At 42.1% G+C, this 26,663-nt stretch overlaps 1 protein-coding gene across 1 annotated transcript in view; it reads right to left on the bottom strand.

The window, feature by feature from the left end:
* nrxn2b (neurexin 2b) overlaps window positions 1-26,663 on the bottom strand; it is a 520,316-nt gene that overhangs the window by 318,240 nt on the left and 175,413 nt on the right. The window contains exons 5-6 of the mRNA XM_070854280.1: window positions 21,124-21,425; window positions 6,367-6,390 (exon numbers count right to left, since the gene is read on the bottom strand). Of these exons, the coding sequence (XP_070710381.1) occupies window positions 6,367-6,390; window positions 21,124-21,425 (326 nt within the window). The remainder of the gene's footprint in view (window positions 1-6,366; window positions 6,391-21,123; window positions 21,426-26,663) is intronic.

Genomic DNA, 26,663 nt, shown 5'->3' with positions numbered 1-26,663 from the left:
CGATTCTGAACATGGCAGCACTTCATGTTGCATGTTGGATATCGACTTCTGTTTACTGCTCTTTAGATAGAAGTACACTGTGATGACTAAATAGCATTAGTCCTAAAAAAAAAACCAAAAGAAAAAGAACTTAGCAACTGCACTAAACAGATTACTCACCCCAGCTGAGTGCTCGCATTTTCTTTTGAATGTTTTTTTTTTTTTTTTTCCCATTTCCATTTTTTCTCTTTTTTTTTTTTTTCCGTACTTCCCTTCTTAACAGGGCAACTCATTTTTATGTCTGCTGCTGCTACTTGGTGACAAAGTATGATCATGTCGGCCAGATGTATCTGACATAAAGGATCTGTGGTTGACAGTGCTGGTGTGTTGGGCTCATCTTTGAAGATCTTGGATGGGGCCTTCAGCAGGGCACTTTCATTTATCCCATAGTGACGAAAGATACCTTAGATTTGGCTATAGAGGAGAAACAAGGGGGTTGGAAGTCTCACAATGCACACCATTTAAAACTTTATTATGGACTTGCTATGGACTACCGGACTTCCTATGACCTCTTCTTAAAGCAACGAAATAGGATAGAGATATAACCTGTGAATTTTCTGAAATTGAAATGTTGACCGAACTGCTGAAGAAAATCATTATCTTTTTTGGCGAGGCTCTTAAAATTTAGGAGAACACTTTAAGGAGGATTGCTGCTGATACACCTTCAGTGCAGGATGTGCTCATTTGGGGCCATGAGGGACCAGCATTGACAAGCTGCCAGACACCTGAAGTAGAAATATTCCCGACTAAAGAGGGGAAAACTGGTGATTAGCAATGTATTTGTTCGGCCTTTTTGTTTCCCTTTCCTTCATCCCAGATTCCGTCCCTAAAATGGATCATCGTAGCTTTTGCAGCGATGCAGTGTATTACAAAAATGCCCGTGGCAATCATATCATACTCATTGATTCATTGTGTGATCAGAGCTTAGACTTACACAGCAAAAAAAAACACAAATATGACAAAGATCCAACATAAGCACATGCATGATTAGTCGAAAAAATGTTTCCTCCGAGTTAATGTTGTAATTATTGACAAGTTGGCTAGTCTTTGCTTTAACTAGACACCAGTAAAAGTACAAGCACTTGTTCCACTGACCAGGGTAAAGCATGCTGGGATCACAGGCTGATAGAGGAAATACCCTGATGCTCCTGGTGTGGAAGCCAAACAGTTTGGAAGAAATCACAGTGCATTCCAGTATCGAAATGATCGTTCTTTAAACAAATCCTTCAGAGTAAAACATTAAGATTCTACAGGAGAGATCTCGGCTGCTTGCTCTCTCAGAGTTCCATTATTAAGCTCGGAGAGCTTATTGACATCTTTGTATTTCTTGTACTGTTTTTCTTATGAATATGGAATGGTGGCTCATTCCATTGTTTACTGCATGAAAACAACTGTGATTTCTTTGTGACCTGGGAGCGCACACACAACAACAACATGGCCTCAAAATAATGCTTTGTAATTATGAGATCATAGTTTCCCTCTTGAAATGATAGCCTAGTGTGATAATCTAACAGCAGCGCCTGAAAATCCTTAAACACTACAGGCTAATTAACACATTTCTGCCATTCTTATCTGCTCTTTTTCCGGTGAGATTCTACTGGGCGTGTTAAAATGAATGCAAATCTGGCTTGGGTCCTCCTTTCATATCACACTAAAGCCACTAAAAAAAGAGAGGACCGTTTAAATAGGACAACACACAGATCTAACTCCAAAGCCCACTTGCTGCTTCCATGGGAGCCCTTGGTTTTTATCCAGATGCTTTTCAAACACACACAGAGAAACCAAACAAGACCTGGCTGATCTGTGCTGAACTGTGTGTCCCAGATATCAGAGAAAACAGACTGGAGCTGTTTACAGCGGAATGTACTGCTAAGTGATTGACACAGCTCTGAATTCATGAGAAGCACTCCATTCCCACATGCCTAGATGGTGGGTGGCTTCTGTTATGTCATTAACTTCCCCTCTATTCAATCAATCTTTATCTTTTGTTCTCGTTCCTCATAAACCACATATTTCAATGGGGGTTTCGCGTGCGGTGCAGGGTTTAACTGGAGCTGTTCTTTATGTGGAGTCCTGCAGTACGCTCAGCTGAGCGTGTTACTGGCCCACTGACCATACAGAATGTGCTTCCATAACTACAGGCTGACAGCAACTCACTGCTCTGTGAAGTAGATCTTCCCCTCTCAAGTAAACAAGGGTCAACGCGATTCCAGCTGTGCTGAAGATTACACTGCCCGCACTTAATATTGCACAAAAAAAAAAAGGCTTATTGAATGAAATAAAGACAGTATACCAGACAATATTTGTTATAATGGAACAAACCAGCTCCTGTGTACACTACAACCGCGCGCTCGGAGGTGTATCGACATTACGTCTTAAACACTTGCACACAATTCCCAACAAAGTGAGGACTACCTTCGCTCATCCGCTGTCTTTATTGATTTCCAGGAGTCTGCTAGTAACTTATGTGCTGACAGGGGTAGAATAAAATAATAAAAAAGAGAAGTGAGGAAGAGTAAGCAGACGGTGACACAAGTGTAAGCAGCCCCTGCTTCCATTAAAGGAGCGTATCAGAATGAACCCAGGTGGTATTGAGGGGCTGAAGAGAGGTATCAAAGGGAGTCTTGAAGCTAATGTTAACCGTATCCGCAATATGAAAGGGAAAAAAAGAAAGGGAGGAATTTTACACTTTGTTATTTGAAGCTATATCCTGTCAGGCCTTCAACACACACAATGGAAAATAGCTTTGTGTGAGTCACTCACTTTGACTGAGTGCACATCTTCTATTCAAGAGAACGTATCGTATTCTACCTTCGGTATCCAAAGGGAGTCATCATTTGTCGCTGAGAGTCTGCAGTTGCTTTGTCAGCCGTTTCGGACACTTTAGAGCACGGCGTGGCTAAGTACCGAAAGCTACAGCATCAGCACCTTCACATATTTAACATCATAATCCATGCAGGAGAGGAGGCAACAAGCTTACCTTGAAAACGTATCACTTACCCGTGTTGGCACTACATTTGATTACTGCCAGAGATGATTTGCAGGGAGAAAACGTTGTTATTTTTTTTTTTTTTGCGGTTAATGTAATACAATATGCAGTTCAAGGCTAACATGAGACATGTATCATAATAGACTGCCTTCCCATTAGCGCAGGTCAAAGCCGGACCCGCGGGAAGAAGGGATGTTTAAGAGAGAAAAGGGAAAAGAAGGAGTTTCAATCCGCCTGTGGACTTTTTGATAGATGTCTGGCAGCTTGTCAGTGTGTAATACCCAGGCGTAACGCAGGAGGAGAATCTATTTTGCAACACTAAATATGGAATTTGTAGTTCGGTAACGTAAACCACGAATCTTTGAACTAAGCTACATCTCTAGGTTAGTAAAGACATGAGGGAGGGCTGGGAAGCTTGGGGCGAGTGCGATTTTTTTTTATTTTGGCAACAGTTGTGAGGGGTGGGGGGGTGGGTGGAAGGCGGGGAGTTACTTAGCTGTGTGCCGAGAAGAGTTAAAAGGGTTGGAGGGTGAACAAAATCGGTTAGTACTTTTGTAAGTAAGGGAGAGTCAGACACAAAAATGGTTGTTAGTACAGTTACAACAAAGGTTTGATTCAAACTGTAGATTAGTAACACTGTTTTAGTAAATTTAGTTATACAAGTAGGTGAGGATTCTTTAAAAGTCCTCTGCAATTTGATTGCTCAAACCAGGTCCAGATTTGGACTGAATGTGTTATTTCATGTGACAAGGGTTTGTTTTGGTTAAGACGAAACAAAATGAACCCATACGAGCTAACAGGGTGACACACAAGCCATGCACTTAAATGGAAAGATGACAGGAAGAATGGTGGTGTTGGTGGTGGTGGTTGTAGGGAGGGCGGGGGGGCGGGGGGGGGGATTCCATTAGGCACAACACAAAACAGACCAACTATTAAACAGAAGAATGAGTAAACCATCTGGCAAGATGCAACAACGTGGGAAGTAGTGGGGAAGGGAAACTTAATTGCAGGGCAGCGACAACACCAGACAAATGGGGAAAGGAAAAGAGCTTTCGGTGTTATAAAGGTTTTTTATTTTGGACGAGAATGCAACAGAAAAAAAAAAACCCCATCTAGACACGTGTACGACAGACTGACACGTGCTGGGCTAGAGCAGCATTTACACACCAAGTATGCGGATGTAAAGATGTTCTAGCCAAACAGAGACGTGCAAACAGGGTGCGGGAATACAACCACAGGATACTGTCAAGTTTGGAGGTGGAAGAGGGACAAGATGGGACCGATGGAGTCAATCACATATGAAATTAACGGAAATGAGAGGGTTTTTTAAAGAATAGGGAAAATTGAGAGGGGAGAGAAGACGTCCCTGTCTTGGTGAATAGAGCAATTAGGATTCCAATGGTGGGATATACCGTATCATCGCTGCCCCTATCCTCTCCGTGCTATTGGACACACACTCAGTCATGATTGCAGTCCTCATTATGCCTCCGCCACCACAGGTTGTCTGCTCAAAAATTGCTTCATCACTTTTGTCAAATTTGAGCCCAAGACGGAGAGAGTCGCTGCCAGATACGGTGGCTTCTCCGCACTCTTCAGAACTTTTTTTTTTTTTTCTCCAACTCGTGATGTGATGGATTGGGCAGATTTATTCCTCGAAGCATCAATCCTCTATTCACCCAGAAAAATGGAAATCTGTCTCCCCTCTTTACTTTTTCCTCATTTTTTTTGTTTCAGCAAGATATGGTGTGAGGTCATTATTCATTTTAGTAAGTTAATTTTGAAGTTAAACTTATAGAAGTTTAAAAAAAAAAAAGAAGAAAGGAAGTAAAATCAAAGAAATAAAACAGCAAGAGGGTGTGGCTAACATGTTTTATGGCTATATTGATTATATTAGGACAATTGATATATGTATGTATATATGTTAGCCAAGATATATACATATACATATATACTCAATGCAATCTGTTTATAAAAAAATAACAAAACCAAAAAAAAAAAAAGATTGGGAAGGGGAGGTCTCTTCATGCAAGGGGGTGAGGCCAGTTAAGTATAAGAAATATAAGTTAGTGTTAGTGTTAATGATGGGTTGATCGCACACAGTTCAGATCTTTCCAGACACACTTCTCTTTATGGTCTGCATCAACGGGCAGACATCTCCATTTATTCACTTGAAAGTCCAGTGAAAGCAAGTAAGATGGATCACGGCTACGCGCTAAGGGCGTCCCACCAGTTTAGACTGGCAAGCACTACGGTGCCATTTAGCATAATAGCAAGAGTCTGAATTGTTTAAACGTATGCGTCTGCAAGTTATTTGGGTAAACTTTGAGCAAATTGCCATTTTACTTCCAACAATGAGCTTTCATCAGTACTCAAGATTTGATCATTTCTGCACCCGAGTGCAGGCCGCTGCTACATTAAAGCATTTTATTAAGTGTGTACGTGTGTGTGTGTGTGTGTGTGTAAGAGAGGGTGTGTGTGTGTAGGTACAGCTCGGGGAACAGCTCCATCTTGATCATAAATCAGCCTAAGGCCACTAATGGGATCAAGCCCTCATTTGAGGCCTAGTTTACAGCGAGGGCTTCGGCCACTAAATCAGGAGTTGTAAATACTCTTCATGACTCCATAAAGCACGGGATGGCAAGCCCTGATAACAGGTTGCTCCATAGCAGACTGAGCAGGTCCAACTGACGCCACATGGCAAGATGGTCCCAGTGCCATACATATATGTGTGTGTGTGTATATATATATATATATATATTTTAACTTCCTTTCACTGGAGCAGCCATCGTAGGTTATTCGTCTGAATGAGAACTCTGCTGTGTACGCTCACTTCATAGGGTTCTTCTAAGAAAATAAATCGGGAGGAAAAGAGGGATCAACAAAAAAAAGTAAAGGCTACTCTCAATACAGCTCTTATAATCAATTGAGAAAATATCTTGATGATTCTTTATTTCTTCATACGGATTGTGTTTGAAGTAAAACAAAAATAACAACTAAAAATAAAAAGGGTCAGAAAATAAACAGAAAAACAAAATCTTGAATCTAAATTTATGTAATTTCAAAATCTTTTTGGGCAGACCTCTTTGAATGAACACGTTAATTGTTTTTTTTAGGAAGGGGGAGAACTGGATGGTAATAAAAAGCAAGAACATATATATATATATATAGAAAGGGCTAAAAGAAAAACAGAGAGGTGGAGTATTTCAGCTACCTTGGAATTGATGGCGGATTGTACTTTCAGTAAAGCAAACAGAATAGAAAGAGGTAACGGAAACCCAGGGCAAACCAAAGTATAAGACAATTAGAATGATATCTACCATATAATGCAGTTTGTTTACCATAGCGTGTCCAATGCCTGCGTGCTTCAGGAGAAAACGGGGAGGAGAAAGAAAAAAAATAATGACAAACCTTAAACTCAAGAAAACACACCTCAACCCCAAAAAAGTGGGAAAGAAAAAAACTAAAAATCGCCTTTTGCAAAACCAGCTTCTCCTTCGAACAGACGATTTCATTCTCAGAAAAGAATGTACGTAATAGTAAAAATAGAGTTTAAAAGAATGTATCTTGTTCTCATCGTTTACATAGAAAAACATCCAAATAAAGAAATAAAGAAAGCAACTATATAACTATTTTTAAAGGGCCGTCTTCAATAGAAAATCATAAAAAAAAGAATTAAAAAAAAAAGGAATAAAAGGATAACAATACATTTGTTAGTATGTAAGTCGCAAGTTAAGTAGAGAAAACAACAGATGGTTCACATTCCGTGAATGACACAGTGTTAGTTGTTGAAATTATAAAAGGTAAGGGAAAAGAAAAGTCACCAATGAAAAGAATCAAATTGGAAAAATTCTGAAGCTTGTTGTTAGTAAAAGAGACAAGAGTTAGCAAATCAACTTCCACAGGGGGGATTTGGGTAGTTTTTGATGGGGATGTTTGTTTTGAGCGGGGATGGGAACGAGGGGAAAAGAACATCAGCATGAGTATTTACTCTAAAAGGCTAATCTGGTCGGCAGGCTTGGCCGGTGACGGGGGCTGGTCCGTTTCAAAATGGTGTTCTTTAGTACTGGGTGGGGCCAATCTTGTTTTGACGGTGCAAATCTTCAAGCAAAATTTCCCCCAAGTAGTTATAGGGCTACTTTAATATAGGTAAGGGCAAACCAAAAAGAAAGTATTGCATTGTAAACATGGACAGTTATGGTCAAAACTACGGCGCATTTCCAGTGTTAGCGGTAGTGATGTGAAATCACCAGTGGCATTTGGGAAAAACAGAATTAGAAAGGGATAGAGAAGGGCAGAGAGGAGGTACAGAGGAATTTCATTGAGGATTCTGACATCTGCAGCTTCCTGAAAGAGAGGGAAATGTTCATTTAGTCACTTAAGTCATTTCCACAATATAGAACAATGCTTGCAGTTCCTGGGAAGGGAAAAATTAGACAATGAAATGGAAATAAATCAATCTCTAAAATAGGGACACATTCGATACCTGCCACCTAGAAATTCAATGATCTCTTGTCTTTCAAACATCAGGTCACATTTATGTCAAACCTGCAAAAACTACAGATGCATGAAAAAGTTGACATTTCTGAGAACGGGGGTTTTCGCTTTGTGACGCGCCGCTTTCGATATGTCCCCCCCCCCCACTGCCACTGGGCAAAACAAAGCTAAAGAAGTTAACCTCATTTTGGACAAGGTTATGTTACTGAAACGACATTCCAAGTTACGGCAACAGAGAACTATTTCATTACAAACCCGAGGGTCAAACAGGCTCCTGCAATAAAGAGGAACTTCCTGTGATGTTCACATAAGCCAATTCATAAATTCTTTGGTTCAACACGACTTGTTTTCCTTTCAGGGCCAATTTCAATGAAAGGCCACAGGTTCTGCAGCTATGCCTTTGTCTCTTTTGTATTTATTTAGCTTACTTTGCAAAGTAAGATGATGTGTACAATGCACATCTTTCCATCTCATACCTTTGCTGTATATGTGGCATTAAGGCTCGAATGGGTTACTGTGTAAGTTGGCGAACAGCAGCGAGAGGGTGGAAGATCTCTTCCCGAGATCTGTCATTCAGGGAGTTTTCCCCCTCAGGATGGGGTGGACATCTAGAGGACATCTTATATCTTGATTCAAAAGTTGACATCGTCAGCTGCTGCGGCTGACCATTTCTGATATCAGAAATTTGGGCAAAAAGAGTGAATCTCTGGGACGCCACTTACTGGGAACCACTTGAAATCCCGATTAGTTGGGGACGTTTTTGTAGCGGTCCACATTTAAGAGAGTCTTTAAGTCCGTCTCTATGGCATGCTCTGTACAGTAGGCACAGCACTGAGCACTATTATGTGTTTGTGTGATCTGTGTGGGAGTTGAGTCTAAGTGGTAACCATTAACAAAGTCCTCCCAGTGGGTATAAGTGGCTGATGTGAAGCTCCGTGCACACCCACTCTTTGATCCAGGGTCACATTAATGTGCTGTCACCAGTCACCCACTTTGTCCAATCCTCTCCTCTTAATCCATTAACTAGATAAATAAGATTCAACGGTGGGTGTGAATTTGCACATCACACCTCGCTGCACTCCCCATGTCTCCGTGCTCACAAAAACAACAGCCGATGCATTATAGAGCAGATACGATGGGAGGCTCCAACAACCGGGAAACCTGATAATGATTAATTAAGTTAGACAAATGTACCCTTGCAAAGGTGACAATGACTGTGGGCTTTGTGAGGCCGCCTGTGATATAGTGGAGTGAAAAAAGAAGATTATTAAGTGCATTTTGAACATTTTGAAATCTGTGAGTTTTTGATTGCTCATAGGCATTTGATGTCTGGATTTTGAACTTATCTCTCTAACAATCCCTTTGACAAGAACAGCCCTGGGGTGGTTGTGGGGAAAAAAAAAATCCCTTCAAAAGTTGCAGATCTTTAAAATCAAACAATGAGGTGATGGCGGAGACGGAGGGAGGAAATGAAAGGAAGACATTGCATATGGACTTCTGGTGCGTGCATAATCTAGTATAATGAGTGAACACGCTCTGTGTGTGTGTGTGTGTCAGTCTACGTAGCTCTGAGAGTAACGCACATGAGAAAGTCAGGTCGATTTAGATTTTCCGGAGCAGGTGTCGGTGAAGGGTTAAGCCTATGAGGTTAAGACGTGAAGACTAATGAATATCGACAGTCCTGCAAACGAAGGAAGGAAGGAGATGAAAATGGAACCTGTGTATTTCAAACGTGAAATCAGTGAAACTGTATTATTTCATTGTTTCATTGCTAAATATGCTCTTTGTTACTGTGACTTGCATTTGCCGTGTTATCTTTAGCTGTACTGGTGTTTATAGGAACCATAATGGATTGTTGGAACTACATTATGACTGTTGAAGACGAAGATCGAGAGACGCCGCTATTATATGAGTGAGACCTTTTACTGCGAGCTTGAAAACTGTAAGTACGGCTGAGCTGGGGCTCCATTGTCAAGATCAACCGTGCAGAAAATTAAAGTTTTGTTCTATTTGTGTTATCAAATGGTAGACAGAATGGCCTGGTAACTAGTTGGTTTAAAGGTATTCTGTCATGATTTTTCCTATTTCTCTCCTCTGCTACAGTACAGTCGAGAAAGAAGCGTGTGCAGTATAGCTAGAGGAAAAATACATGACATCCCCTACAACGGCTAACGATAATGAATTAATGAATTGTTCCAACTTCGCCTTAGAGAGATTCCAAGGGGTGACACATTGTCTCAGTGAGCGGTGAGGTGGTGGGGGTGTAGTATAGAGGAAGTGTAGTGGAAATATAATGGGCTTGGATTAACCAAAAGATACGTCTGGGTAGGGATTTTGGAGATAAACAACTGTAGCACACGAGAGAAAAAATAGACGAGCGTGCCCATTTCCATACGACTCATTTTACTGTCTTTGAGTAAATGACCTCTTCCATGCATCACACTTGTTTCAGCTTCACACCCAACATGCTTGGGGCCGCGGCTGTGACAGCCCATCACCCTCTCAGTAATTGACCCATGTGGGAAAACGCGGGCTGTGAATGCCGATGTTTGCTGATGGAGGATAAAGCTCCCAGTCATGTAAACAACCACAGGCTCTGACAAACAACTTTGTGCTGCATCTGTCTCAAAGGGCCCTCTGGGCTAAGAAAAATTTCATGTATTAAATATTGAGGTGTGCGGCAGGGGGAAATGGAGAAATTTAGCTAATGCTAATACCATTGACTTGGTAATCCTTATCTCTATGTTGTAGCTTTGCATTTTACAGACTGCGGTTAACAATGGGATGCGGCTCTCTCAAACAGGCAGGAGTTGGCCGAGATGTAAAATTATGTTTATGTTGAGTTGATCTTTTGCACTCGTCACAGGAGATGCTACTGAACTGCGGCCAACATCGAAAAAAGCTGAATAAATATTTAATGATAGAGCTGTGAAAATGATCAATGAGAGTACAAGTGAAGCAAAGATCCCCAGTCCAGATAGATTTATCATCGTAACTGAGTAAGTTCTAAGACTGATCACCATTCTCCTATAAATTTCCAATTTGGGCCTTTAGAAATAAGCGATAAAACTGGGGTTGTGGAATAGTGTTATGGGGGGTGGCAGGGGAGGGTGTGGGTGCTATTTGTCATCAGGCTAAACTTTCGCAGTCTGAATTAATGATTAGAGACTTACACGTTTACAACGCATATCGAGTGAAAATTCAATATGTGTTGTAAACACGCAAGCGAGCTCAATTCAGTGAGAGCATCCATATCTTGTACGTTAATGTGCCTTTGCTTTGGGTGCTTATGCACGTTTGGTGCATCGCGCGCTCCGGAGTAACACAGACACTGCGGGTGACCCCGTCGGATGGAAGGGGGGGAGCTGGGCTTCAATTCAAAATAGCTCTTTCAGGTACATTCGGTTCCGCGTTCATTCCAATCACCGCCATTCACACTGGTCCACCTCCCTCTAAATCTGGCTCCAAGTAATGGAAACTGGCAGCCAGGCTTCAGGTGCAAATATAAATGTCACTGCAATTATGGCGGAGAAGTCTGCAAACAAACAAGCACGCGAGGGTGTGTGCTTTTGTGTAGGTGTGTGAGTGCGTGAAAATTGCGGCAGAACATATTGTATCGTAATACAGATGATCATAATTCGCTCTCCTTCTCTGCTGTGCTTCCCCCTCATCTGTATTTTCCCCATCTCTGAGTGACTGCCTCTCTCCGCTACACTTCTGTCCTTTTAAAGTCCACCGGGCTGTGTGGCTCAGTTCAATGTCAACCCACAGACGGAGCTTCATAATGAACTAAGCTACAAACTAAGCTACATTAAATTGAAATTTAGATGCTCAGCAATTGATTTTTCTGGTGTACCTTACATTCTAGGGTTGATTTCATTGTACTTTTGCCTTACGAAATCAACAATGTGACATTGCATCGGACTATTTGTGGATGCTTGTGTCTCCACATAGAGTTTGCACCGTGCCATTAGCCTGGCTTAGCGCAGTGCTTGTAAGGCTATGGAATAAGTGGCTGCTCTTTTTTTAAAACCAGGTTAATAAATTAAATCTTTTATACAGACAGATGGCTCATCTAAATAAACGATGCATTGTAATTTAGGAATGAATAAAAGATATGAAATGTATAGTTAACTTTTATTTCTGTCTTAACTCTACAATTTAGATCCAGTTTACGAGCATATAATTATAGAAACTGGACATGAATATGTATGTTTTAGAGATAGTAGCCCCATATGTTCTTAATTGTTTATTTTCATATTTTCATTTTGTAGCTACTTGTGAATGCGGCTAAGCTTGGAGGTATAAAGTACATATTACCTAAAGAATACAAGGCATTAAAACCCTTGTCATTAAAAAAAAAGGAATATTTTCCTATTTTTGACTTTGGATAAATGATTAAATTAAAACAAGGTAAGCCTGAACGGGGGAAAAAACTGTTAAATTGCTGAAATCCACTCTATTTTCTGTAACAGGAATACCTGCCTGTTTACACCTGTTTGAATGTCCTAATGTTGCAGAGATTTGTTATCTGATTATAGGTCTGCAAGACAGACGGATGAATAAACATGAAAGTACTGGAGCAGGTCGTGGCAAATGAGGCTGACAAGTGAGTGAGTGTGAGAATGCGGGCGGATATGCTAATGCAGTGGAAACGGGATGCAAATGAGATTTTTCTTTTCCCCCCCCAAATGGTATCAAACAGCCCGGCTAATTTTTTTTTTAGCATTAGGCGTGTGTGGTTCGGCCAATGTATCGACAGAAGCTGACCTGTAATCAGCATGGGGAAAGAATGAAAAAAAATGAAATAAAAATAAAAACTCCTAAATGCCCCCTTCATGTACACGATGACTACACCCCCACCTCCTCGCAGCACGACTGGAGCACATTAGGAATACTTAAAATGTCATTGGCAGTAAACTGAGAAAGGATTACAGGGGTGTTAGCATGTCATTATGTACATCAAACAAATCCACTAGCCCTGCCTGCTTTGAATAGCAATTATTAACATCAGCATAAAAGTGCATTGCTGTATGTATTAGCATCCGCTGAGCACCCCTAAACGGCATTTTCGATTTTGCCACAAGAGGTTGAATTTGTCATTATGCTAAATGCAGACTTTGTAGAGATGCTAACATATGACTGGTAGGAGCTACTTCACAGTGTGCATGAGTGGGGTGGCCACAACATGCAAGCTTTAAGGTTCCAGAGTTAAATAGCTTGTGTAAACAGTCACTCATTAAGTTAATTTGTAACTTCCCCTAAATAGTTAAACCTACTTGGCTTTACTTGGATATAGATGTTCAACTGGAGGACGTAGTTGTGTGGAAAGAGTTAATGCAACTACTGGGGTTCTGCAGCCAAGGACAGTTCACTGCCCAACATCATTGCAGACGCCGTTGCTAAGTGACAAGTTGCTAGCAAGCATGGGAAGAAAGATGAGACATGGGGAGGAAAAGGGGAGCGGAGCTGATTGGCTCTCTCTCAGGAATTCCAGCTACCTCTTGGAGGAAGGTTGGACGAGAGGGGAGGCAGAGGGAGGGACGGGCCGGCGGAGGAAAAGGAGGAGGCGGAATGGTAATTGCAGCGGATCGTGCCTCGCAGAAATGGATGAAAAATAATTTGAACAAGAAAGAGATGTGGTGGTTAGAACAAACAAGGAAAAAGGAGGGGCGTGTCCAGGCATCTAGTATTGATCGGAGGGGGTGGATTTGACATTCTCATTCTGTCGTCTCGTTTTGTTGCCGTGTGAAATAAATGCGAACATTTCCGCAACACGCAGCCGCTTGAAGCGCGATTCTGAAACGTGGCGATGTCTAACTAACTGAGATTACAACACATCAGCGACTGTTACGTGATTGAGGGCTTTAAATTGCTACAGTAAATTTGGAAATTCCACATTTTCAGAAAGGAATGAGGCTTTAAGAAGATCACATTACACGGAGATCTTACAATATTAATAAACAACAATGATTCTCCTTGATGAATTTTTCAGTCACGGCAGCAACTGAGCTCTGTTTCATTTTCAAATCACACCATTTTTTTTGGGGGGGTGGAAAGTACATTTTGCCGTCCATTGACTTGGTCTGCTTCACTATAAAACAATCATCCGGTAGTTGAAAGAGGGTGTGCATGCCGGTGCAGCACGAGAACAGTGCTGCGTGCTGAATATGAATATATACAGTTGGCTGGCATCCATTTCTATTATGTACTGGAGACATGCATGGAGCTTAGAATTTGATTGGGTGTGTTTGTGTGCTCAACTGAATAACTGTTTGACTTATTGGTTTTTTATCTTATGTTGACTTGGTGCTCGTAAAGTTTGTGTGTGCGTTTTATCGCCCATTATTGACAATGAGGGTGCACTTGAACCTCCTCAATCATAAACAGCCACATAAATGCCTTATGGATTCTCAATGACTCAAACTTTGAAGGTAACTTATTTCTTTGCACAGCGATGCTACTCTTACATTTCTCGTAAGTGGAATGCACACAGTTGTGTTTCGTCTCTTTGTGGAGCGGCCTATTGTTACCCGCGCTTTCCATCTTCTTTCCGCTCTTTGTTTCGGCGCTGGATTGAGGGGATTGATTGACATGAGAGAGATGAAGAGGACGAACACAGGGTAGCGTCTGTGTTGATGGTGCAGTGAATGAATTAGCGTAGCGGTGGAATAATCGCCCGTCAATCCGTCCTTAGGTTGATTCCAGGCCTATTTCAAGCTAGCCAAGGGGCAATTTGATCTACTTATCCACAAGGCTGGCAATGTATGGTGTTAAAAGCGAGTGAAGAGCAGCAACAATAATGGAACAGACACTTTTTTGAAAAGTTTTCAACTAGAAGTGCTCTGAAAAAAAGGCCCTTATGCTGACAAACTACATAGATGAACTGTGAATTCAGCTATTTTTATTGCTCTTAAAAACTGAACAAAGGACCAAGAATGCATTCAGCTTGTAAACGAACATGGACAAGCAATGAAACGCTCAAATAAATCATTATTATTATTCAAACAGCAAATGATATGCTTCAGGAAATGACAGCTATAACAATAATTAGGCTTTGGCCCAATTTGGCTTTTTCAAAGTGCAACATAAAAAAAGGGCACATATATATTAACTATATTTTAATTATGATGCAGTGATGACAGCTATGAGATATCCCACAGGGGGCATCACATCACATGACCGTGCTATTGCAGTTATTGTCACGGCCCTGTGCGTCAATCTGGGCTGCGGCAAACAACATATTCATAAAATGTGTATGCGTCTTTCTATAGATTGTTAAGCTTGTGTAGTCTTTACATAAATAGAAGAAATCTTCTGTGTCGACCTCAGTGGATTCTAATTTGGTCCACGGCAGTAGCAGATTATAATTCTCAACGTGACCTTTGCTGAACTTGGTCCTGATGCGGATCAAAGCTCGCCCCTCTCCAGCTGAACTCTGGGCCGCCAGTCGAACCTTAGGGCTACACATTCAGCACTAAAAGAACATGAAAAGAATCCGCTTGATCCAATCAATTTAATCCAATAGCTGCATCCAAGGTCCAATGATTATGGAAAAGAGGTGTGTGCACGGGCGGAGAGACAGATGGAGGGATAGACAAGAGAGGAAGAGGTGAGAGAGTACAGGGGAGAAGAGCGTGATACAAAGGGAAAAACAGGAGAGCAAAATAACAGAGACTGAGTTCAAAGATCTGTCTCTGGAAGCCGGCTGAGCTACTGGCCCAGTGCTGGGACACGCTGCATGATGAGTCTTTTGCTTGTAAAGTAACACGGGGGAATTAAAAGAAAGCTTGCTTCTGTTCTTCTTTTTTTCGTAGTAGAGAACAAACTGTTGTCTCTCTCCCAGCGCTCCCCCGTCATCCCACTGCACAGATATTGCTTTATTCTCAGACAGCAGCACTACACATCATTTCCCACTCTCTATTGTGCACGCAATCATTCTCTCTCTCTCTCTCTCTCTCTCTCTCTTGGCTTCATATGAACAAACAAAAAAATACAGACATACAAGCGTGCACTTCCTCTCCCCTGCCGGTGTTTGTCTCATGTTTCCTCTGACTGCGATGTCCTTTGGGACATATGTGCCTGTTAAGCTTACAGTCGGGCCATTGTGATGCGGGGCCATTTTGATTGTTCCATTGATCGTCAACATAGAAAGTTAGCCCTCCAGGAATACACTAGAATATAGATTACTGTATTTCTGTGTTCCTATCTTTCCAGTAGGTTGTAAGCATGGCATCTAACTTTTTCCTGGCATTTTATTGCTACGGTTGCAACGAACCACGGACAAAAACCGAGCTGTTGAATGCAAACACTGTACCACCACAAGTGCTACGCTGTAGTCAACTACGGAGCGGTGGGGCGAAACGTTCTTATCAGAGAACGCAGGCGATTTTTTTTTATTTCACAGATGTTTTACTACATTTTGAAGTTTTAATGGCCACATAAAGCAGATTTTCACCTATTAATGGCATGGTGCCCCCAACAGCATTATGCAAATGCATGCATGTGTGTTGCATTGACTGTAATTCTATGTTTTCCCTTTACCATGTCTGAAGAAAGGTTCTTTTCTTAATCGTAATCACTTTCCTTGAACTGATTCTTGATGCTAGCCTGACTGGAGGAACATTAACCTTAACAGCAGAATTAATTTAATCATAACTAAGTTGGGCTCCAGACACGGAACACCGTTGGTAGAGATGCCGCTCTGTCTGCTGGTTGAGCCTGTGATGCTGTGGAGATGCAGAGTGAGAGCCAGGAGAGAAAAATAAATCTCCCGACTGCTGTCAGTTTTTTTTTTTTTCTTCAGTGTTCCGTCTCACTGCTGGCAATGATATTAGAACCTCTATGTGAATCTAATGTTCTAATATTGAATGTAAGGCAATGCATTAAACCACCAAACATCCATCATCAGCCTTTACCTGATCTGCACTTGCTCTGCTGCCGCTCTGTAACGCACAAACTGATTGACTCCGAGTTACTGTAATGACGGTTAGGGGGTATGAACATAATAACACAGGCGCCACTGGTTCTACTTTCTGTCCGAGGTATTTTCAGTGGAATTGTGGCTGATTTTTTTAGAATTTTTTTTTTTTTTTTCCAGTCGTCAGTGCAAAAGCTATCCATGTGAGGACACAGCAGTGTGTGGATTAGTGTGTGTGTCTGCAGGGCTTCTGGGAAAATCGGAGTGGGATTTAAAAAAGATCACAAAATCAATACTGGCAGAGCACACAGTACAGGAGAGAACGAGCAGTTTTCATTACAACTATACATTTTGCATGCACTAAAGGAAGGGGCGTTAACCGCTGGGTGTATAGTGACTAGAGTTAATATTTGACCTCTTTTCCTGATGTGTTCTGTTTTGCTGCACCGCATCAGACATATCTATCATTTCCCGAGACGCCCCGACATAAAGGGTTTCCACCTTTTGTCTCGGCCCATCGTTGTTCTGCAGTGTGTGCATGTGTGTGTGTGTGTGTGTGTGTGTGTGTGATCCCAGAGGAGGGAAAGGGACGGTCGCCAGTGCTGAAGTGTACAAGATGTCCATGATGGTAGATCATGTCAGGGAAAAGTAGAGGAGGGGCGGGGGGGGGGCTGAGGGAGGAGGTGAAGAAGGAATCCCTTGCTACTTATACTAACCAATGTGTACGCTGAATGGGGTGGAAACAGGCGAGGATTTGTGTGTATTGTGGGGAAAGCCTTGCACCGATGAGAGGTCAAGGCAAGTGTCCTTCCCTGCCTATCATCTGTGCACCGCAGGGATTAGCCAGACTCTTCAAACACACACACACACCACTTTGCACACACACACTTGCAGCGCCTCCACGTGCCACAAAGGGGAGCTCTGAATCTGCGCTCACTTTGTCAGGCGGAGAGCACACTCGTCTCTCCCCACTCTCCTCCCCTTCCTCTCCCGCTTTCTTGGCGGAGAGTCACTATCACCTCACCTAATTCTGTCTGCTTCATTTTATCCTGCACAAAGCTGACAAATTCATAGGTTTTGTGGAGAAAGACAGCAAATATACACGTACACATACAGGCAGCCAGGGAGGGAGGGAGGGAGAGAGAGAGAGAGGGGGAGAGAGACTGGCTTGTGAGAGCTCACAGGCTTTACTTATTTTGGAGCTCAGTGATGCAGCGGTAGATATGCATGACATTGCAAGAGCCATTAAGAAGAAGAGACAGAAGAGTGGATGAGACTTTGGAGACCACTGGGGCTGTATGATAACCTCAGCTGGAATCCGACGTCTTGTAAACCGCAGGCTATTTTAATGCATGATGTAATGTCGGTTCCAACAGGGAGGAGAAGTAGGAAGTAATAAATGGTGTTTGTGTGGGTGTGCTGTTTACATTTTGAGACCAGGTGATGTAATTAGCGGCAGTCACAGCGTTAAGACGGACACGGTGATGGGCAACTGTCCTGTAAGTCTTGTTCGCTGTCAATACACATGGACACACATAATGAGAAAAATAAAGCATTTAATAAAAGGGGGGAAAACTTGAAATAAAAAAACTTCATAAAACATTCTGACAAAAACGTTTCATTACTATTTATGTGTGAAACAAATTGTATTTTTTGACTGGGAATACAGTAGGTACACGGTGTGCATTCATTGCATACCATGCATTCCTAATTGTCCTTATTTTTTGAGTAATGCAAATGTATTTGGAAACTATGCAGGTTGTGGAAGAAATATTGAGCACAATGTAATCCAAATTGACAACCCTGCAGTAAATTTAGTGTTTGGTAGGTTTATAAGTGTTAATCACGCACGTTTTAATTAAACTCCGGTCGTTTTTGGAAGGCGAAACAAAACGGAGAGCGCCACATTGTGAGGTGTGACTGCATTTATAACTTCATTAATATCTCTTAACTGATAACACTAAATAACAGCTACAGTTTTGTTTCTTTATGTCTAACTATCAAATAATTCTTATAGAAAAACAACAATCTCATATATATATATTGGATATTGAATTCCTCTGACATGTGCGTAACTGGGTAAATGCACGTAGCTCCAAACATGTAAGTGCTCATTGATCAGCTGGGTATCAGCGCTGGAGTAAACACAGGGTCAAAGGTGGTCGATGTCATCGATACCTCTCTCTCCTTGTGTCGCCACGTGGGGATGGTCCGATGTAAATCTAGAAAGCTCTTTAACACTTAGGGCTGTTATGTCAATTAGAATGACCCACCGGGGAATCAAGCTGCTGCGTGAGTTAATGGAGACCGCCTGAACAGCGTGACGCGTGCGGTTAGTGCTGGGTCAACGCGTGGACTGATACTTCAGCAGGATTTTGAGAGTTTGAGCACGAAAACTTGTAACAAATACAGCACGACGCTTAATCGTAATTAAGTAAAGTTCCATTAACGTTTTTTTTAATGCAAACAGGAGTTTTTATTGTTTTTCCGAGGAATATCAAGAATAAAGTGAGATTACCTACTTGCGAACTATGCGAATGCTGAATTAAATTATTATTGATACTACTGTGTTCAAAACTTTATTTAATAATATTGTATATGTGTCATTTAGTAACTGTTATTACCGGTGTTGCTCTGACTTAGATCGACAGTAGGATAGGTGTCAGTGAAGCATGTGTTCATGTGCATGTGTTACTTACTTTCCTAATGGTGCAGTTGAGGGTAAGGGGGGGTTGGCTCATGCTGTAATTCCTTGAAACTTGTGGTCTTTCCAGACTCATTAAGCCAGTCTTACTCTGCTGATCACACATTTCTCTACAGCATATTTGACCCCGACATTTGCTATCATTGTAAAGCAAAAACAGCTCATAGAACATAAGCGTCACATAACTTGGACTATTTCATGTCTATGTTGCCATACTGAAGTATATAATAATATTCATAATGAAATTCATTATAAAATAATATATGGAAGAAATTATAGTCTAGTTGGCATGGAAATTTCTCCCTTTAATTTAACAGCACTTAGTTCACATTAAGAATCACTTTGCTCTCAGGCTTTCCGTTTTCACATGGGGAGGAATTTCCTCAATGTCTGAGCACAAGAGTTTGCCCCCCCCCCACTAGCAACTTTTTGGGGACATTTTTGCAGGCGAACACAAAGAAGTTGATGCACCATCTTCGTGTTAATGCGTTCACATCAGGCTTCTTTTGCATTTTGGGCCGCTTACGGTGCCCATTATTAGGTCTGACAAGCCATTCATTCCAATTAGAATTACCCAAAAAAAAAAGTGAAGAAGTAAGCACGGCAAGCGTAAGTGAAATTGATTGTATCTCACTGCTGGTATCTGCAACTGCCAATTGATGACCGGGTGCATTCTGATAGTTTTCAGAGAGCGTGCTCTGTGTGCATGTACTTTAGTGCTTTGCTGTGTGTGTGTGTATGTATGTGTGTGTGTATATATATATATATATATATGTATATAGATGAAAAAACAAAGATGAACATGCATAGGCAACAGACGAACATTCAGTTTGCTCATGCTCTTTTGTTTTCTATTAGCTGCGATTAAAGTTTTGTAAAGAAGTGTTGGGTAATTTGTTCAGAAAGGGTTTAAGTGCAGTGTCACCTTTGATAAATTAGGGTGCATTCCATTCGTGTAGCCGAGTACATTATGTGCATACATACCGAGCGGTGGACTTTCTGCACTTGTTCATTAATAACAGGACGAAACAATGCCCTTGGTAACACCTTACAAGCACAATGTGTAGGATGTAATCATGATTTTAGGTAAAATCAGTTATCAATATCACCAGAGTGTGTAGAAACAACAGTATCGATCGTTATGTCAAGCATGCTAGCCAGCTAGCCCTGGCCCGTACTTTCACATAATGTCACTGTGTACCTCAGGGGCAATGATACGTACCCTATCATCCAGTCCATGAGAGACAGACGATGTAACGCTGCCCCAGCTACCACTTTAAGTCGGATCTTTATTGCAAGTAACGACACAAACTGAACCGAAGAACCGTCCAGATGGAGCAGACATAGCTCCCTCAAACTTCTCTACATTACTTTTTCACTTTGTACTGAAATGATCTCTGTCCACATTATCCAGGCGGACAGGTGGCAGTTGAATTACCTATGTACAATATGTTTTATGTGTGTTTAGCATAAGGGGCTACAACTTTTGTGCAACCCTGTGTTGTAAAATGACAGAAAATGCACGAGATGGGGAATAGCTATATATTTTTGAGCACATTGCAAAGTTTATTAGGCTAGGAGGGGTGTGGGAGTAGGAGGAGTAATGCTGGCCCATATTTGTTTGAAGCAGGTGGTGTGACTTTACATACTGCTTCTTCAAATGTGCATAGCCTTTGAGTGACTGTTGAATATCAAGGCGAGATGGATCTTTGGTCATTTTGGGAAAAAAATATGGAGCAAGGCATGACGGGGAAAAAAAAACAGCATCAACTCCAACCTGGAAAAAAGAAAGGTCTGTTAAGTTGGACAGCAATCAACAGGAGAGGAGAGACAGAAAACACCAGCTGAGTGCTTCACGTGCAGAGAGAAAAGATGTAAAAAAGTGGGGAGTCAAATAAAGCGGCAGAGATAGGGTGGGTGGCGGACAGAGGCACCACTCCGACTGCGGTGGCCCTGGATTACACGGGCAGTGTTTACCTGGCGCAGGTTGCGGGTGACGCGCACGTCATGCCAGGCGTTGTCGTTGAACTTGCCGTTGACGGGCTCCACCAGGGCCTCGAATGCCCCCGAGCCCAGGTTGATGACCAGCCAAACCGCGCCGCTCTTCAAGGAAAGGTTCACGTAGTCGGCGGACTTTCCGGTGTGCAGCATGAGGCCGTTGCGTTGCAGCGTGCGGAAGGAAAGCGTGATCTCGTCGGTGCTGCTCTGGATGGGCGTCAGCGACAGGTCGTAGCAGAAGAACTCGTTGCCCTTGAAGGTGGCTACTGACTCTTCTTTACCTGGAGAGAAAAAAAAAAACAGAGGGAGAGGGACATTTTCTTTGTGCTCATTTTTAAATCTCATTTTAACACACGTATGCACTAAGAATGGACGTTTGAGTTAATGGAGGAGACTTCTCTTTTTCCAGCAGTGATGATGTGATGAATAATATTTAATATTCATGCAGGTGATTCTGGAATGAGTAGTTGTGCTTTTAAGAATGTTGAACTAGGTCATTTACCTTTTTATGTGGGGGAAAAAAAAAAAAACATATCCGACCCATTATCTTATTGAAATTATTATTCAAGGCAAAGCATTTAAATGTCCTAAAAATGCCTGGAGTGAAACTTTAATCTAAGCATTATAAAGAGAGATTATACCTATTAAATGCCAAAAAATAGTCTCAGAGCAGATTAACTCCTAAACACTGGTGCCAGAACAGGACTAACACGGATGTAACACTTCATCGCCTCTCATGGGTCAAATATTCCGAGATGAAACTGATTAGCTGTGGTTATTGATTCCAGAGTTAGAAAATTGATTGTTGCTGCAGCTCTAATGCATGCAAGACATGTTTTCATCATGAAAGCAACACCCTAATCCACCACGTAAAATAACTGAAGAGTTGAGTGAATGCATTTGCCATGGAATATTACAGCAGTGTGAGCGTTTTGTATAAAATATAACTTCCATCAGAACAAAGCAAAGAGTTGGGTGAGAATTATGGGTTTTGAATTAAGGAAAACAAGGGGATGCGAGGGGAAAAAATAATAGGAGGGAGCACAAATGCAGAGACCAGACAAAGTGCATTAAAGGAGCAACTCAGAAAAGCCAGACAGAGAGGAAGGAAGAAAGGTGTTGACAACTTTGCTAATGCCTGTCAGTCTGTCTGCACCACATGGCCTCCTTCCACTGCAGTGAGCTGCGTTCACACACTACCAGTCAAAACAGCCAGTTTGTACAATGGACACATGTCAAACTGCAGCCTAACAGCAGCAGCAGGGGAGGACACAGTGTGCATCTGTCAGGAACTGAACAAACACCTGCAGCTGTCACTACAGAAAGTACCACTGCTGCATCCACACTCACAACAGTGACACCTCAATCACATGAGTCAAAGTGTGGGAGCTAAAGCCAGTGAGCAGGGGGTTGGCATTTATGTAGTCTATGTACATACAGTCTACTTTTGCTTCAGTGATGGCATAATTAATTATTATGATTACAATTAATAATAGTCGAAAAGATGATCTCCAAACTGAATACAAATCCGAAAGCGTTTCTTGGGACAAAAACAAGCTGCACACACCACTACCAATAACAATAAGATCTCTCAACTCTCAAATAACTCTTCCCGCTCCGTGGGTACACAAATCAACCGGTATCCAGACTTGAACTGTGATCTGAAGTGACACTCCTCTTCCTGTGTTCGTTTGCCCTCGCCCCCCCTCACCTCTGTCTCCCTACGGAGATAGGACTGGAGAATCAGCCTCAGGTAATGAGGTTTAGGGGGTGAAGCAGGAAGGAGACGGGGCAAACTCGAACCGCCAAGAGGCCCCACGTATGGGCGGATCATCAAATCTAGTTTATCCTGAAGTTCCATTACAGCAAAATCGCTCCAGGACCACAGTGCATTTCCCTGGGGAGATGTGCTTGGGGCTGTCCAGAGGGGGTGGTCCATTGGCAGACAGATTGAAAGCCAAATCTCATGAGCGAGCGAGTTCGCCACATGAGCAATCTTAGGTGAGAAAAGAAGAGTGGTGATGGATAATAGTGTGTCTATTTGTTAGCTGGGCACTTTATACTGAGATGCGACCATGAAGCCTTCAACAAGTGATAGCCTACATGAGGCGACATTTATTACAGCTTTTGATTGACACTAAGTTAAATTATAAATGATGAATGGAAATAATGAAAAAAGCCAGAATATGGGGAGAGGCAGAAAGAGTGCTGTGTTAAGTGACATGCTAACTGTTATACGTCTTGAACATTAAAGGCGATGATGGAGCTCACTTCGAGACAAACACAGCAACATAATATGGGTGCGTGCACTCACATAAAAGAAAACATTTTATGTATGCCGAAAAAAAAAAAAACAAGGAAGTGAGGAACGAATGGCATCCAGACAAAGACAGCTACTTAAAAGAGCATTTTGGCTGAAATCGAAATTTAGAGCAATCTCAACTGAAGTGTGAATAGTCATCGAAAAAAAAAAAAAAAAAAAAGGCATCAAAGGCGAGAGGGAAAGAGATGGGAGGGAAAAATGACATGGAGAAAAAAAAAAAAAAATAGCAAATCCCCCAAGAGCAGAGTCCTGGCAGTGCCTGCGTTGCTGATGTAGGAAGAACAAAAGCGTACCAAATGGACCACAGCGACCATTTTCAATTATGTATTAAGTCGGCGCCCCTCCCAAAGTATGGGCTGTTAACGGTAAGCAACAAACAGCTTGTGATTGCTTCCATGAGCTCGGTGAGATGGAGTCACGTGTAACGGAGAGAGACACAATCTGCAAACAAGAAACTTTCTTTTTGTGTATGTGCGCGTAATGAATAAAAAGCTGAGTGCCGGAGATGAAGCTGAAGAGGATCAGGGAGCGACGGGAGAGGAAACAAAGGGGGGGAGGGGGGGGAGTGGCACTGTTGCATCTGTCTGTTTGGACATGACGCCAGCAATGTCCCTAGATGAGTTATTTCACAATTAACCCAAGCATATGATCTTTGTTCTTGACAATATTGACGAGCTGAGCTGGGTTAAGTCATTTCTCCTGTATGGTCAACAAGGAAAGTCACTGGGGCTCCCCCACCCCCCCGGAGAAGCCCTCCTCCCACTTTCCCAGGAGAGAGAACATCACTTGGTCCTCGCCATTCAAGACACAAAAACCAACACGAAGAATGACTCTTTTCTTTCCAGCCCTGAGAACTCTTCAGCTGTTGAATACGCACTTGTCGGTATACATCTGTTTCTCCTCTTGCATCTAATGTACATCTCTATCCCATTCTCTTGCTCCCATGGCAGCACTTTTGTGATTAGATGCACATACACACTTGGGAAATACGCTTTTCGCTCAGATCAAATCTCTTCCCATAAAGCCCGAGAGCCGACGCTGTGCCCAGAGGTGAGACAAGACACACATGCATGCAGCGGAGACTTAAGTGCTGTCAAGGTCTCAATTAACCTCACAAAAGGCCCTGACTACATTACAGAAATGACTCATTTGAAATGTAGCCACCCCTAATGGCATCTTTATTATCAATTAAATGTTGAGTTCCTCTGGTATTTGACTCCATTGGATTTAGTGGGTGGACCTTTTAGTATCGGGTGTTTTTTTTAGGGGTTAAAATTCATACTCTCTGCATTAAAGCAGAGCAATCTAACCAACAATTTCTTCATGAATAAGCAGATGTAATGAAGCAAAATAGTGTTTATCGTCTGCCCACATGTATCCACCGTGCTTCAATAGCCTTTCATGGTGCTCTCACTTCAGGCTGCTTCTCCGATGTGTCCGGTTCAGGAGCTGAGTGGCCTCAAAAATGTAATGATGCAAGTACAAAAGACAAAAAAAAAGTGAAGGCGGACTGAATAAAAGTGTATTGTTGCATGGGACGGATGAGGGTTTAAGCACAGTTCTTTCTAAAAGCACAACATTCTACAGCACAAACCCCTACTAGCTATTGAAATGTGTTCACTAGCTGACATCCAATTTCTCTGGATGAAAAAAAGCCAAAAACATTTCAACCAAGGAATCGGCACAATCTCACACTACCCTATTTTTCAAGCACTTCTGACTTAGTTTGTTTAACTTTTTCTTTCTAAACTCTGCCTTTTATAGCCTAAACAAAATGGATTCAACAGCCTCAACCTCCACTGCCACCTCTGTCACAGACATGCCACCAGCAGTAGCTGAGGACTTAGGCGCTGTCGTCGTGTCAAGCGGTTTGCACTCTGGCCTTCAGCGTTCTTTAGGTGCAGCTTCGGCTTATTGAGCTACAGAGCAAGAGTCTGAGTGAGGGGGGAGGGAGGGACAGCTGAAGAGGATGGAGTTCTAACCCAAGTAGCATCAGTGCCACTGATTTGTACCATCGCAAAGTCTAACCCATGTGCACTTCCTCGTTTAGTCCTGCCGCAGCTTCGCTTGAGAGTCGCGAGCAAATATGAGCGCCGGCGTATAAATATGTACATTTTAAAAAGGTATGCCATCGAGCTTTGGCATAAATTTGGATCTATTGATATAACAAGTGTCCTCACTCAGGAAAAAAACACAGCACCACAAATGGTGATAAAATGTCATGAGAATACAAATGCAATCTGCGTTTGTCAATGCTGCCCCGAAAGTGCCATTTTAGAGTAGTCTTTGGTGGATATTACAGTAATAAAAGCATACTGCAGCATGTGTTATTAAATTGGATTCTGCTCAGACTGGGAGAGAGCAGGTTTAATAAGATGAGCTGCATGAATAGCTCCATCCAAACTTGCGCGGCGCATTAGTCAACACATAATGAACCTTAACATACTGCATTTTGGCCGATTGGATTACATACTGGGAGTAATTAGGTAGTTTTAGGGAGAATTAGAAAAAGAGAGAATGGAATAAGATAAGTGTGTGTATGTGAGTCGGTGCATGTGGAAACATCCAAAGATCTAGACGAACACATGCTGGCAAATCCACTCTTCACATCACATTACCTCGCTGTTCTTACACACACACACACACAAACAAGCGCACCCGCATGTGCGTATACAGTCACCCTCTATCAGTTTCCGACGAGTGCCATCCACCCCACAGAGAGAGTATCCGACAGCTTTGGAGAAACGATTCAACAGTGAGATGAGAGAGCAGTGGGAAATGCACGGGGAATATGAGAGCTTTGATGCTGCTTCATGAATCAAACAGGCCTGCTGGGTCCATAGAAAGTGGCGGCTAGTGTCCCGTGCTAGCTCCGAGGCACAGACAAAGGCCTGTGAACTACTGAGAAAAACATTTGCTTGCTTAAACGTTTGGCCGGTGTTAAAGGACTTCCACACCCTTGCAAAAAAAAAAAAAAAAAGACAACCCGTAAAAAGCATCACAAAAAAAACAGACAAATATGAATACATCAACTTAACTCCTAGGCAATTATAAAGGCTTCTGGCACACACAACACATCCCTCTTAAATCCACAGCTGTTTTCATGAAGCATGCCGCAAAGTACAGAGAACCAAACAAAGACAAAGAATGACAGAACAAAAGCAAGCAAGCAAGGAAGAAAAGACTGGGGAAATCC

Source organism: Pempheris klunzingeri, chromosome 23 (genome assembly GCF_042242105.1).
Source record: "Pempheris klunzingeri isolate RE-2024b chromosome 23, fPemKlu1.hap1, whole genome shotgun sequence".
In the NCBI taxonomy this organism is placed as follows: Eukaryota; Metazoa; Chordata; class Actinopteri; order Acropomatiformes; family Pempheridae; genus Pempheris; species Pempheris klunzingeri.
This window is presented reverse-complemented; position numbering and strand designations above follow the sequence as displayed.